This window comes from Camelus ferus, chromosome 4, assembly GCF_009834535.1.
Source record: "Camelus ferus isolate YT-003-E chromosome 4, BCGSAC_Cfer_1.0, whole genome shotgun sequence".
Taxonomy (NCBI): Eukaryota; Metazoa; Chordata; class Mammalia; order Artiodactyla; family Camelidae; genus Camelus; species Camelus ferus.
The window spans coordinates 69,766,042-69,782,009 of NC_045699.1; the positions used below are offsets into that span (position 1 = coordinate 69,766,042).

A 15,968-nucleotide genomic window follows, 5' to 3' on the forward strand; every position below is an offset into this window, starting at 1 on the left:
CTCTTCATTAGATGGCAATGGACGAGCCCCAGGCTGGAGTGGATGTAACTGAGGTCATCTTTCTGGCTCTTTTGAACTCCTTGTAAGTATGTGTTTTAATACAATTTATTCCGCACAGTGTATACCGTATCATATTGGTTACTCTCGTATGCCTGAGAGCCTCAAATATATTTAAATTCCTCAAAGGAGTTAGTAGTCTGGGGTCCCCAGAGGAGCTTCAGAGTGTCTGAGGGACCCTGTAAATCATACGTAAAGACCTAGAAACATTTTCCAGGAACAGGGTCCATCGTGTGTATACAATTCTCGGAGGTGGCAACTTTTAAGACCCACCATCTTACATGATTGCATTTACTTTTAAAGCTTCTAGGGATAGTTCCATCATCTTTGATCCACCTCTTAGGACGAAAAAGCAAGTTTTCATTACCGATTTCCTCTCCTGCTTCAGCTCCTGGACGTAGCGTGCTAACTCCACGGTGATCTGGGAGGTCATGTTCTCGGAGATAACCTCGTGCTGCCCGGCATAGTCATTCATCTCGTTCAGGGTGGAAAGGAAGGCTTGACATGCCGTGTACCTGTGGGGAAGAAGGCGCACACCACCCCTTTTCAAACAAGGCACGTCGTCCTCCCTAACGCTGCTTCCCGCCAGCGAAACAGTAATTAAAGTCAGGTTAATTTGCATCCGCCTCCCAAAGGGTCCTGACAATTCATTACCCATAAGATTCTTGTCCTCAAAATGGCGCAGAATTAATTACTACTGTACCACTTTTCATTTTGTGAAACCAAATTGCTCTACATAGGGCACCGTTTGGCTTTGTTCATAGCCCAAATAGAACCCAAAGTACATATACGTACCCTATGTACTAATGTAATGGATATTTCTATCTCAATTAGAGACGTAATGCTTTTGGGCTGTCCATGTTAAGATGTCTTCATTGCTGTCTGAAATGGACATATTTCTCAGATGAACGAACAGTATGAAGGAGACTCCTCATGTTACAAAACCAAATCAAGACGTAGACTGCATAGTCCACACTTCCTGTATTTGCTTAGATTATATGCTAAGCTTTTCCTAATTACCTTAATTGAAACAGTCTGGAATGGGTCTAGTGACTCAGTATAAGAAACGTTATTTGAGGAGATTTTTATTTTCTCTCCTGCAATTTAAAAACGGACACAAATATGAATAGGGAAGGCGACTTGTTTTTGTAGCTCTGTTTTATCTACAAAATATATGCAGATTTCCTTCATAATCATCACCAGCGGCATATAGTTATTACCACATAACCATCAATGATAAACATACCTGTATTCTTCTTCCTCCTTCGAGTTCTTTTTAGGTTGGTATTTCTTCGAAAGATTCCTAAAACAAAAAGGCAGACATGTCATCTTATATAGAAGGATAATTGAGAAATCAGGAATGAAAGATGAAGTTAGTGCATTTGTTTACAAGTTAAAAAAAAAAATCACAACATGTCCACGGCTGAAACCCATTTATTTCCTTCCTTCTTTCAACATGAAGGACTAGCATAGCTTTGAATCTTTTACCTGAAGGGAGAGCAAATGAGAACAGAAGTGGTCGCCAGCTGGTCACTTACCTGGATGTTAAGACCTGCGTTATTTAACTGGAGAGAGCAGACCACGTGTTCCTATGTGTTTGCAGCACTGAGCTGAGGGCAGTTTTTTCCTACCAGGCCACCATTCCCTTATGATCACACTCAGTCAGACATTCTTGCTTTGAATCCAAGGCAAGCATACGGACTGGGTCCAAATGCTTAAATTAAAAAATCAAAGTGCCGAAAAAATTGGAAAAAAGAAAGAAAGAAAGAAAAAGAAAAGAAAAGAGAAAAAGGAAAAAATAATTCAAGTGCCAAGGACATGTTTTCAAGGCTGAGTGGCTTCTCTCCCAAAGAGCTAGTGAAAGCTACCTGTGAGTAAGTCTTCTCGAAGGCAGTAGAAACGATTTTGTGGGGATGGTCATGCTAAGACATTTAACGGGAACTTTTCACCTCCCTAGCAGGCTTGCACTGAACACACTCAGATTAGCCCAAATCGCTCTAATTTCTCTTCCTAATCCCATCTCCAGGTCGAGAATCCAAATACTCTCCTCTACATTCTGCATGTTTAAATTCACGCAAAAACTCAGAGGTGCTCTTGAAAAAAGAAATCTCACTAACGTTGGTTGCACTGGCTGATTTCTCTGGGGTCCTGATTTTCACTTCTGTAGTTAGCAGAACAGCCGAAGGAGGTGGCAAATGGTCCACTGTGGGACTCTTCATTTGACAGCATCTCAGTACTCACTTCCCTGTTTATTCCATGTTGCTATTCCTCTTTGATAGAGTAGCTACTTTCATTATTTCACATTATAATTTCTTTCATTTCTCCTAAATCAACAGATTTGCCTAGAAAAAATGGGCAATAATAAATTTACAATTTTGAGCAAGGTACATCTTACAAAGTCAGATGTGAGTTTATCTCTAACAGGTGTTACTAGGTGACACAAGATGCAGTGGACTTTGGAACAAAGGACGTTGCTCTGGGAATCCAGAGGCCAAGTGCCTAGATGGTGTAACCTTGGACAAAAGCAGTGAGCACGTCTCTGTTTCCAGTTCCTCATCTGTAAATCTGAGGTGGGTGGATAGAGTGACCACTATTGTCCCTTAAAGTTCAGAAATTCCAAGCAAATATACATCACCCAATAAAATAGTGATGGTGGCAATTACTTTAAAATGAAGGCATGAGTATATAACAGTGAGATGTACAATTAGACAAAACGATGAAAGAAAAACGTACTTGCTTGGAGGTTACTATCACGTGAGCTACATTTAAACTACGTCAGCTTTCCTCTACTGATACTCTGGGTACATATCAAAGTACATATCTACTAGATCTAGATCCAAAAGAATGTGAAAAAGCACTATTTCCTTAAAGAATGTGCCTTTGGAGAAAAAATAATGCAAAAGAGAGAGATCTTGTATATTGAAAGCACAGTACAGTTCTTTGAGTTGGCTTTCTAAAATCAGTCCTTAAAAAAGGTAGATTTAGGAAAAACAAATAGCTCCCATTTACATGTACCTGGAATGAAAGGGAGCCATGGAAAGCAGATGATTAGATAATCAATAACTTCTTTTCCAAATATATTTAGGGTAGCAGATATAGGATTTGGAGTACTGAAAAGCCTAGAGGTTGCCTGTGAGGCATTTTTAGTGCATGGTTTTCAATATTAACCATTTCTTCTATAAATTACAAGTGGAAAACTCCACTTTTATTTTTTATCTTCCTTTTATTGGTGTGTAGTCAGTTACAATGTGTCAATTTCTGGTGTACAGCACAATGTCCCAGTCATGCATATATATAGATATATTCATTTTTATATTCTGAAAATCCCACTTTTAAATTCTCATCTTACATAAAAACTCTTCCAGAACTGTTATTTTAACAGTTTATTGAAATACACATTTTCTTTTTAGCCTCCAGTCCTTAGCAGCCATAAAAGTAAATTTTGTATCTAATTGAATAGATCCAGGTGAGACTAACACTCTTCTTAGTTCTATTTTACCAGTCAAATCTAAGGATGAGTAAAGACTGTTGTGGGTGATCTTCTCTAAAGACTGTCCAGTTCTGATGAACGAGTATCACTTTGACAATGTTAGCATATACAGCATTCAAAATGCTTCTTAAAAGCATCAATGAATAATTCACTCAAAATGCCAGCAGAAAACTAAAAGCTTAAGAAGTCTAGAAGGGAGCTGCAGATCTAAGGATATTTCTCTCAGGGAACAACACTACAAAAAAAAAAGATCAACCTTCATTTCTATTCTCTGGAGATGGGCTTTCTCATCCTATTTGTATGAGGTTATTAAAAAAAAACCCTACAATTGTAACTTACTATACTTCAATTTAAAAAAAACAAAAAACAAAAAATAAACAAGCAAGCAAATAAGCCACAAAAAGCATCTCTAAATTTATGGAATCTTTCTAAGAAATTTCAAGTGTTTTGTATTTTTGCTCTTCAGATAGGCTAATTAAAAGGTAAGAGGGAAATACGTATCTTTTAATATGGATACTGGGCTTAAATTTGGTTGATCCTAAGAGCTGCAGGGAGCCTTTTAGAAAGAAGATGCTTCAGGGAACTATGTTCAATATCTTGTAATAACCTTTAATGAAAAAGAAGATGAAAATGAATATATGTATGTACATGCATGACTGGGACATTGTGCTGTACACCAGAAATTCACACATTGTAACTGACTGTACGTCAATGAAAATTTTTAAATTAAAAAAAATAAAAAATAAAATAAAAAGGAGATGCTTGGGCCCCATTCCAAACCCTTTAAAATGGAAGGTCCAGGGTTGGACCCAGGAATGTTTTGTTTTTTCTGTCTTTCCTTTATAGTTTTAAAAGCTGACCACAAGATTTCCAGATAAAGATGGCAAAATGAAGTCTGATCAGGGACTTGTGCTTTTCCAATGAGAGGTGAAACATAAAAGCCAGGAAAATTTTTCAACAGCAGAAAATAAACCAATGAAGAAAGGAGCATAACTCCAGTCTCCACACTTAGAGAACTGGGGACCAGGGAGAGGGACAGGAGATCCTGGGACAGTGAGGGACAGATGCTGACCCCACCCTCAGAGTCAAAGCGGGGAAAGTAAGTCCACAAAACCCTGAAAATCGATTCAGGCAGAAGGAAACTGAGGGATGAGTAAGCACCTAGGGAACACTGACAGAAAAGCTCTGGGAGGAAGACATGCAGGCTGACCACCCAGATTCCAAGACTTGCCAGGAGCCAGGGCTGGCCCCCAGGGTGCCCACTTCCCAGGGCTCCAAGCGGAATGGCTGGAAGGAGATCACCCCAAACCTAGAGATTCCAAAGGCACAGGAATGCCAAAACAGAGCCTCTAAAAAATTTTCAGAAGAGACAACAGAACTCAGTCTCAAAGACAAGATGTACAAAACCAGGCGCTTTGAAACTGTGCCCCATGGGGTTAATGGAAACTGGTGACTAACAGAAATTCTTGAGCTTGTTAAAAATCCCTCCACTTGTAACCTGCCTTCACCAAGCAAGCTTGCTTTAATTGTTGCTGCAAAAGGCTTGCATGTCCTCCAAGCATCACGCAGCCCAAACAATCAGATGTTTGCCTGAGTTGTTTTCTAGGACTTGGAGTCAGTTGTGTCTAGCTCGAGCTCAAGCCGGCTAAGACTGGCTGGGACCACCGGCCCTAAAACTGGACCTGCACAGGTGTCCAGTGAATGGTCTTTTGATGTCAAGAGGGCCAAAAATTCCACTCTCAGATCATGCTAGGCACCTCCATTCTTGAACATGAAGCCTTTGAAGAAGTAACCCAGATACACGTGCATAGGACACTGAGGACCTCTCCTTTTCCCTACCTGCAATCACCTTTCTCCACACCTAAGACCACCCTGCCTCTTTATCCCATAAATATCCCAAGCCCCTTGCCTTCCCAGAGGTGGACTTAAGACTTTTTCTCCCATCTCCTCACTTGGCTGCCTTGTGATTAAACCCTCTCTCTGCTGCAAACCTTGGCATCTCAGTGTTTGACTTGCTGCATGTCGACAAACGAATCCAGTTTGGTAACATTTTCCGCTACCCTTCCCCTATGATGGAGCTCAGAGGGAAAGACCAGTGCTACCAGAAGCACAGCAACATCCTGTCAGGTCAGACGGGGCACTGGTGTTGCTGATGTTAGTAACAAAAACATGCATAGACATCAGCCTGAGAGGTTTACATGCTTTATCTCATTAAGTCCCCTTAACTTATAAGGTGGGAATTATCATTATTAGTCTTATTCACCTATCACAGAGGACAAAGACAAAGCACAGAGAGTAATTTGCCCCAAATCACACTACTGTTAAGTGGAAGGACCATGCCAGGCAGTGGGACTCTAGAGTCTGTAACTCGTGCATCACTTCACCAGACTATCCATATGAAATATAAGGAAGGTGAAAAGGTGCGGTATGTAACACAGAAGAGAAGGAAGGAAAGAGGGAAGGAAGAAAGAAAATGACAGAGAAAAACCAATCTGGAAGGAAACACACAAGGAACGAAGCAAAGCCAAGCTCCTCCAGGATATTTGACACTTAAGACAAACTTAACACAAACACAAAGCCAATAAAGCAACAGTCCCTGGACTACAGGATAAAACAGAAGGGGAAGAAAAGGGAGGCTGCAAAGCTAAGAAAATGAACTAGGAACTAAAACATACTGCACCAGAGCTAATAAATAAATGACGCTGGATATCAAATTTAATAGAGGAAAGTTTTGAGGTAATCAAAATGTGGAAAGCAATTCTCATAATCAGAAAAAATAAAATAAAAAAGACCTAAAGAATAAGATGGCATAACACAAGGAAAACCACGTATCTCCAAAGACTATAACCCAGTAAGTAGACTAGAAAAAAAATTCAGATATAATGGAAGCAAGTTCCCCTGAAATAAAGAGTTGATTTTGCATATGAAAGGACTCTAAGGAAAGTTGATGAAGCGTGATCAACCACAAGGCATAACTTGGTGAAATGATCAAACTGTTAAGTGGAACAAAAAAAATTCTTCACCTACAGAGTTAAAAAAGCAAGTCATTTACAAAAGGAAAAAAAATTGGCGGGCCCTAGACTTTTCCACCACAAGACAATGCAGCAGCAACATGGTTTGGAGAGAAAGAACAACCAGAGAATAATAAACTCAAATAGTGGTCAAGTACAGCCTCCCCTCCACATTTGTGGGTTCTCCATCCACAGATTCAACCAACTGCAGATCAAAATTACTGGGGGGGAAATTCCAGAAAGTTACAAAAAAGCAAAACTTGTATTTGCCTCATGCTGGCAACTATTTACATAGTATTTACATTGTATTAGGTACTGTAAGTAATCTAGAGATGACTTAGAGTGTGCAGAAGGATGCACACAGGTTATACACAAATATTATGCCTTGTTAGAGCATCTTCAGATTTTTGTATCTGTGGGGAGTGCTGGGACCAATTCCCCACGCGTACAGAGGGACGACTGTATTCTTAAACAAGAGAGAACTCAAGGATTATGCCACAAGCTCCTACTAAGGGGGAAATATCCCTATTTTTCTTGATGCCAACGAACAAATGCAGAGGCTGTGGGAGAAAGAATGGTGATGAGCATAAATCTATAATTAAGAGAAATTAACTGTGAGACTCATATTACAGACCAAACTATATAACTCAGTTAGGAGAGGAAGTAAAACCAGTAAATATTATTTATCTTTCCTAGCAGTGAGTCAGTTGAGCCTGTTTAAAATCACAACACGGAGTTAAAAAAAAAAAAAAAAAAAGAACCAAACAGTAATGAAACCCTACAAGTTTTTCCTAATCTTTTTGCTAAATCTTACAAGAATTTAATATTTCAAGTTCAGCAAATCCTTTAGTTTCATTTTAATGTCTTTTTTTTTACTGTTCAAGTAAATTCAAATTGAATATCTTGTATATACAGTATGCAATATGTTTATAAGATGACTTCTGCATAGTTATCTCTTATTTACAAGAGCTCCAATTAAAAAAAAATTTTTTTTGACCAGGACAAGAATCATTCATCAAGAAGAAAATACAAATGGCTTAAACACTGAACCTCATTCATACTAAAAGGAACACAAATTATCACTCAGACTTAACAATTTCTACTTATCAAATTGGCAAAGATTGAAAAAAAAAAAAAAAAAAAAGGGTAACATGAAGCACTGAAGGTCAAGTTAAGTAGCACTGCCACACACTCTGGGATGGTGATAAGGGTCACAACTTCCGAGAAGGGCAACTTGGCAAATTCTACTAGAACCAAAATGCTACTTTTAGGAACTTCTTCTCTAGGCAGGCTTGCCAAAGGGTATTACTCAAGGTTATTCATTGCAACTTTATTCAGAGTTGTAAACAATTGGAAACAATCAATGTATCCACCAATTCAATGCAACACTGTAAAAGCTGTAAAACAAACAAACAAACAACCAAAACAAAACAAAAAACAATGAACTCTCAGAATAATCTCCTGGATGCAGAAAGGTAAGGGCACACAGAACTGCTGAAGAAGCAATGGAAAAAATTCACTTACTTGCCTATGTATGCATAATATCTCTCTGGAAGGATACATAAGAGACAGATAATATTTATTGTCTGTGGGGACAGGGGTAAGAGAAAGGACACGCCAATGCACACCATGCTGTACCTTTAGAATTTTTAATCATATAAATTTTTTACCTGGTCATAACAAATAATTTAGTTTAAAAAAAAAGAAACAGTTGCTATGCGCAATCAATAGTTGGCTCTCTCATATAAGTCACATAAGATGTTTTAAAATTGTATTAAGAATTTGACCCTACACTGCCTCGGATAGATAGTAACTATGGCAGGGTCAGCAACATATAAGCTTCATATATATATAAATACTTATAAAGGGCCAGACAGTAAATACTTTAGACTTGCAAGTAGGTCACTGTCACATGGTCTCTGCTGCACTATTCAACTGCCACTGTTTTTTAAAAGCAACCATAGACAAGGCATAAATGAATGGATACACCTGTATTCAAATAATACTATTTACAAAACCAGGCAGTGATGGATTTGGCCATGGCCATGGCCAGTAGTTTGTTAACCCCCAGAAACCAAAGCCCTGGTTATCATCTTCTATGTCTAAAATAAGTTAGCATTTTTTTTCTTCTAAAGCAGAAATGATTTAATGACAGACTCTCTCTCAAAAGATCCTGATGGCTTTCAACGTGATACTGACATTTCAAGCACGTCTATGCTGAATATGCTCCAGGGACCCTGGCCTTTTCATTCCTTGAACATGTCTGACCTCAGGACCTTTGCACTTGCTGATTCCACATCCTGGGAGAACTACTCTCAGACCTTGGCATGCTTGCTTTCTCCTTGGCCGTCAGTTCTCAAGCCAGTCTCGCTTAGTAACCCTTGCCCCCTACCACGCTCTATCGCATCACTGGTTTTACATCTTTTGGGTGATAAATGCTATCTTTAAACGATGGACTGCCTTGCTTATTTGCATGCAGTCTGTTTTCCATAGTGAGAAGGTGAGCCCCTCCAGCTCTGGCACTTCCTGTATCTTGTTCATTGGAGCCCCCTCCCCACCCTGAACTCTGTTGATACCTTGCTGGTCATTCCATTTGTTGTTCAACCCTCATCAGCTCTCAGGGGCCTGTGCAAACACTCCCCTTGAAGCAGTGCTGCCCCAGTACTGTTGACCTGTGTGCCCTGCTGATTCACTCCTACAACTATTTACTAAGTACCTATTATGTGCCAGGCCCTGTTCCATACTATGGGGATTCATTAGTGAGCGCAACTCAAAGAGCCCTGCCCTTGAGAGGCTTCTATCCTAGCTGGGAGGGAGCAGGAGGCAACAACACAACCTGTAAGAACATTGTGTAACATTAGAAAGTGATCAGTGCTTTGGAAAAACTGAAAAGTACAGCAGGGAGACAAAGTAGGCCTCACTGAGCACATGGCGTATGAGGGGAGACCTGAAGGAGGTGAGGGAGTTGGCCACGTGGGTCCTGGGGGAGGAACTCACAGGTGACATCTATACAAAAGGCCAGGGTAGCATCTCCGGGGTGAGAGCGTGCCTGGCGTGTGCAGGATACTGTAAGGAGGCCGGCAGGTTTAGAGCAGAGATGCGAAGAGAGAGAGAGAAAGAGATGATGTCAGAGACGCACGGGGACCTGTTCACGTGGGGCCAGGGGTAGGACATCTGCTGCACGGATCTGGGCTTCACTCTGACTGACATGGGGAGGTGCTGGTGTTTTGAATGAGGAGTACCATGATCTGGCTGCTTTGTGGAAAAGACAGACAATAGGGGCTAAGGGAGGAATAAAGGACACCAGTTACAGGACTCACAATAAGCCGGGTAAGAGGTGACGGGGACTTGGACCACAGTGGTAGCAGTGGAGGTCGTGAGAAGGTCCTGGAAAAATCTGAAAAGTAGAGACACCAGGACTTCCTGATGGCGTGGATGGGGGCAGGGGGAATGTGAGAGAGAGGAACCAAAGATGACTCCGGTGTTTTTAACCCAAGCAAGGAAGGACACGGCAGCCCTTGAGGGGGCGGGGGAAGCTGGGCCGTGGAGATGTAGATTTTGAGGGCAGAGATTCCGTTTCAGACGTGGAACCTTCAGATGTTCTTAGACATGCACATGGAGGTTCTGGGTCACCTGTATCTGGAGTTCAGGACAGAGGTCTAGCTTGGAGACATATCACCTACACATCGTTGCCTTAGAGATCAGTACTTACAGCCGCGAGACAGATGAGATCGCCAAGAAAGGACAGACTGAGCGGGGAAGATGACCGGGAACTGGGCGCGGGGCACATCAGGGTGAAGAGGCAGGAGGAGAGGAGGAACCCGCGAGGGAGGCTGAGAAGAGCGTCCAAAGAGCTTCTGGTGAGATAGGAAGGAAGCCAAGGGACAGGCCTTTTCAAAGCCAAGTGTAGAAAGTGTTTCGAGGAGGGAACATCCACCCCATCAAAGCCACCAAGGGGTCAGGGACAGGGAGGAGTGAGGAAAGGCGGCTGGGTGGGACAAGATGAAGGTCACTGGTGCCCTGAGAAGCAGTTCTGGTGCAGAGGTGCCAGCAAGCTTAATAGTGAGAGGAGGGAACTGGAGACGGCGAGGGAGGACACTGTTGGGAAGGTTTGCTGCAAAGGGAGGCAAAGAAATGGTGGTAGTAGGTGGGGAAAGGGAACTTAAGAGAAGTTTTGTTTTGTTTTGTTTTAACAATGGGAGACAGAGTGGCGCGTTTTTGTGCCAACAGGGAATAATCTAGAAGAGAGTGAAGAATTGATGACCTAGGAGGGAGGAGATACTGGGACAGAGTTCCAGTGGGGTGAGACCTAGTGCATGAGAGGGGGCCTGGATTTAGACAGGAGCATCTTGGCGGCAGGGGGATCCAGGTGTGGGAACAGACGCTGGCGGGTGGGTTAGAGAGTGCGAGAGTCTGAGGGCGTTTTCTTCTGATGGCTTCAATTTTCTCAGTCAAGTAGGAAGCAAGCAGTGAGGATGGGAAAGGAGGAGTTGGGGTTTGAGGAAAGAGAAGCCATGAGACTCAGGTAGGTGGGAAAGCAAATCAACAAAGGATAGACAGGATGATTACTGTGCCCAGATCTCAGCATAAAAGATGAGAAGACACAACCACAGGATTAGTAACTGTCCTGACGGCAGTGCTCAATTATTCATAATCTTTTTTCAATCAGCTTCTCCCCATGAGTACAAATTTAGATATTTCGCAGGGATGTAACGAAACATGTTAATATTTAAATCTCAGGGAAAGTACTTCCCAAGAGATGACCATCACAGCGGTAACACTGCTGTTCTGTTTCAAGTTGTGAAATGTGACCCACAACACGGTAAAATGGTCAGTGGAGAGCTATTAAATTTTATCCAAAACCTATTATTGTGATTTGAAGTCTTCTCCAAAAGCCTCCAATTTTGTTACCTAAATCCTCAGTTCCCTCACCGAGGGTGATGTGAGAGGGCAGGGAGCCAGGTGCTCCCCAGAGCAGAGCAAGGACAGCATCTTCCGTTCATGACACAGAGCTGATGCAGAAGCGTGCTGAGAACCGACTTAATGACGCCTAATGACAAACCTCCAAAGCAAAATGAGCCAGTGGGCTAAGGCACCAGGAAAGATGTGTGTACACGAAGAAAAGGAAGACCACAAGCAGATAAATCCATTCGGTGAGACCTTATTTTTTTTTCAGTGAGAACTTATTTTGGCTAAAGCTGTGATGTAAACCATTTTCAGATGATGAAAGACAACATTTTATGACTTAACAGCACAATGTTTATATAATCACAGGAAGCAGCACATTCTCCAGTCCCACTTTCAGTTTTAAAGGCCTTAAAGGGCCAATGATGTTTATGAGATTTACACACAGGACACTGGAAATTGATTTGGAATAAAATGTATTTATCAAAATTTATTCAGAAAAATATTTTTATTAAATAAATGTATGTATAAAATATTCTATTAAATAAATGTATTCTTTTATTAAAATTATGTACACAGATAAATTTGTTAAATAAATATATTTATGTATTCAATTTTTATTAAATAAATTTATTCAATAATATTATTTTGTTAAATGATTCATTTATTAAATGTATTTATTATTAAAATACACTTATTAAGTAAATGTATACATTTATTTATAAAAATAAAATGTATAAAAATTTATTTATAAAAATTATTTCACTGAGCAGTATGTCTTATATTTTATTTGCTCAGGGGAACCAAAACTTATCATCCATAAAAGCATCCATATGTACCACCCAGGTTCCTATTTACAATCAGCAACAGCAACAGCCCTGTAGAAACCCACATTCTTTCAAAGATACATGCCATACACCTTATCCAAAAGGTCTTTAGATTAAAATGAAATATTTCTAAAGCCAAAACCATCTAGATGTTTCACCAGTCTTAAAACAATCTGCACAGACCAATTCAACCAAGCAAGAAGTCATTTTTTGCCCCAAGTTCAAGCTTAGTTCTACCAGCAGCTTTTAACCATTTTATACAAAAACACAAATTTCTTTGATAATTTCATCCTTAAAGTTGCAAGAAGGACTTCTCCCTCGCTGCTGGAGGGAGCATGGATCCGACAAGCTCTTTAGAAAATTGTTTGCCTCCATCCACTAAAGCTAAACATACACAACGCCCATGACCCAGGAATTCCACTCCTGGGTTTATACTGTGTATCGCCACATTGGAAACAAGCGATAGCCTGGTGACAGCAGACTGGACCAACTGTGATTACATACCTCCACCAAAATACTAAATACCGGTGAAAAGTACCACCACGTGCAACACAAATGAATCTCATAAACATAATGAGGAACAAAAGAAGCCAACTATGAACAGCATTCACAGAAGGCTCAGAAAGATGTCAGAGGAGATGTCAGAGGAGCGGTCAACCGCGCGTGGGGTGGGGGCCCCGGAAAGGGCCAGGGGTCCTCTGAAGCTGGTGATTTAGTTTCTTGACCTGGGTGCTGGTCACATGGTTGTATTCACTCTGAAAATTTCTGGAGCTGTACACTTACGATCTGTGCACTTTTCTGTATAAATATAGTTCAAGAAAAAATTTTTCTGAAAAGAAAAAAATAAGCTGCTCCAAAATTCAGCAGATATCCTTTTAAGAAACCGAGCCTAAAAGCAGTAACTTGGCTTTTAGGTTTACTATCTTATGAAAATTAATTTTCTATGTTAAAAAACAGTTGTTTCTATTGGAATATAAGCTGACATGAAAGGGGAAAAGAAATTATTTTAAGGATTATACATTTATACTATAAAATGAGGAAATAAATTATCCTTACATCCATTCTGCAGTTAAACAATCTGTCTCAGTATCAACTTACCTGAGTTGCTTTGCATAGTTGAGTTCAATCTCTGTCCTTTCTTTTACAAATTTGATGTATTTCTCAAGAATATCAATTCCCCACTGTGTATGTTTTTCTAAGTTGTCAAATTGATCCTGTTTAAAAAAAAAAATGAGTTAGTAATCTTTCTCTGTGATTAATGTAACTTCAGTGAACAATTCTCTCAACAATACCTCAGTGTGTAGAAAGCAGTTCTAACATTTTCCATGATTGTACTTGGGTGCTCTTTCGTTGAGCAATTTTAAATCAACATTACCAAGTTTGGTTTGAAAACTGCCTGAGAAATTGAACTCTGACCCATTCGTCCACGATCCCTATTCCTGCTAGAAACATGGTGTCTGGATGAACTTAACATCTCCATGCAAAGAAAAGTGTCTCCTCCAGATTCCGGAAACTGAGAGGTGAAACACCCCTGTTAACTCAGCTGCACTATCAGCACTTTGACTGTTATCTCTGAGTTAGCATTCAAGATAGCTCATTGAAATCTGGGGCGAGGAAATGGGAGGGAGCAGAGTTACAAAATACCGCTTTCTTCAAACAAATAAAATGACTCATGCAGGCTTTATTCCAACATTCCAACATGCATCAAGCCTACACTGTGTGCTAGGAAAGAGCTAGGTACTTGAGGGCTGGGGGACCAAAAAGAACAGAAATACAGCCCTGATGTGCAGAGTTCCTTGAGATTCCTAGTCTGGAATAGCGAGAGTGGGTAGGTATTCCAGCCACAGCTAATGCAAAGGCAGGGAGAGGTCCAGGAATCAGGTGGACTGGTCCTGCTGGAGCGCAAGGTGGGGGTAGGGCGCCAGGGAGTGGTGGCGGGTGACGGAACTAGAGGGTCCCACAGGATCACCCAGGGCCCTGAATGTGAACTAAGGTGCCTAGACGCTCTGTGGGCACAAGTGAGCCACCCGAAGGGCTTGCACAGCTCAGGCATGACCACAGCTATGTTTAGAATCCCCAGGAGCTGAAAGTCGGGGGATGGTTCAATAGCCCCAAGGAGAGAAACTGGAGCAGAAGGAAGGATTTTACAATGAACAAGTCATACTGACTGACTGGACGGGGAGGCTGGAAAGGATGCGAGGGGAGGGGAGGGTTCTAGGGCGACTCCCTGGCTCCGGCGTCCCGTGAGTACAGCAGTTTGGGGTGAAGGGATATACTGAGCGAGGGAGTGACAGGTCCAGGAGAGGGCTGGAAACACAGATCTATTCAGAGCTCAAGGAGGGAGGCCTGTGAGCTGGTAGATCTGAAACAGCAGCCAAGGATCAGAGCGCTGGAGTCGGACACAGTTCTGCACTGAATTAGTGAAGAGAGCATTAGGGCAACATCTCGGGGAAGAGAGAATTGCAAAAGTGGAAAGTTTGCTCGTGAGAGGTAACGGTAATAGAGGACGCAGCTCCAGCCCCGAGATGAAGATAGAATCCCTGCCTAATTCACAAATCAGTCGTGAGGCTCATGTGAAATGGAAAAGGGCCAGCTCAAATATAAAAACACAAAGCCGCAGCGTAACTCTGTCCCAGGCGTGTGCCACCGCACAGCACGCACTCAGCAGCGTCCTCCAGCTTATGTTCTAGATCCAGCATCTTTCATTTTAAATCTGTCACGTGCTCTGATGCTATTTTCCATTCAAAGCAGTGCAAACTGTAAAATGAGACAACGTTCCGTGTAAGTCAAACTCAACATATCAGTACGGGCGGTGGCAGAGTCAAAGACAGTTCTCAAACTTGAGAAACCCTCTTCTGAAGGAAAATAATTTCCTCTACCTTACTCCCACTTAGACCCACAGAACGGTCCAAGAAACCTCAATTTAAGAAATCCAAGTTTTATTTTACTAGAATGTTTTCTAATTGAAAGTAATCACTGTAAAACCTGTATCTTTAGACCTAATAAATTTTAATATCATAAAAACCAAGCACTAATATTTAAGGTTTTCACTGATTCTTGGTCCTCCAGAATATATTCCACAAACTCCTAGATTTCATTTCAAGAAATACTGCTCAAGAAGGTTATTTATTCACATTATCTATACAGACAAGGGTTGGCTAGCAAATTTATAATGTAAACAAGACTGTAGGTCTCTTTAAATTACTTGAGAGTGCAAATACACAAACTATTCAAGTAATGGTTACAACCATTCCTGGTTATTTAGAGCAAGCCTTCTTTACAGCTCTCTGCTAATTGGTAACCCTTTGTTAATATAGTTTCATAATGATTCTATTTATTTAAAACTCCTTTTCACATCCCTCGCTCCATTTGAGAGCCCTCTCTCTGTATAACTTCCTATCACCAAAGCCTTACTATTTTTAGCAGTTACAGACGTTTCCTTGAAAACTTGCTAAAATCCTCTGCTCTTAGAGTTCACTCCTGTCCTGCTAACAACGTAACTTCATATTTACCCTTATAACATTACTTTGTAATTCTTTTTAGCCCTAATGTGTACAATTTAAAGCAACAGCTTTTGATAGCAAAACTTTTTTTAACCTACATTTGAACTGAGTCCCGCTTAAAAATTACTGGCCTCAAGCCAACAATATGTTTTCAATAAAGTTATCTGCCTTCAAG

The 15,968-nt window shown here is 41.0% G+C and overlaps 1 protein-coding gene across 13 annotated transcripts in view; it reads right to left on the reverse strand.

Annotated features, from left to right (window-relative positions):
* The window catches only part of FNBP1 (formin binding protein 1), a 122,396-nt gene that overhangs the window by 67,030 nt on the left and 39,398 nt on the right, over positions 1 to 15,968 (reverse strand). For all 13 annotated transcript variants that reach the window (XM_032478636.1, XM_032478642.1, XM_032478640.1 and 10 more), the window contains exons 2-4: positions 13,389 to 13,504; positions 1,304 to 1,360; positions 425 to 572 (exon numbers count right to left, since the gene is read on the reverse strand). In XM_032478636.1, coding sequence (XP_032334527.1) covers positions 425 to 572; positions 1,304 to 1,360; positions 13,389 to 13,504 — 321 coding nt within the window. The remainder of the gene's footprint in view (positions 1 to 424; positions 573 to 1,303; positions 1,361 to 13,388; positions 13,505 to 15,968) is intronic.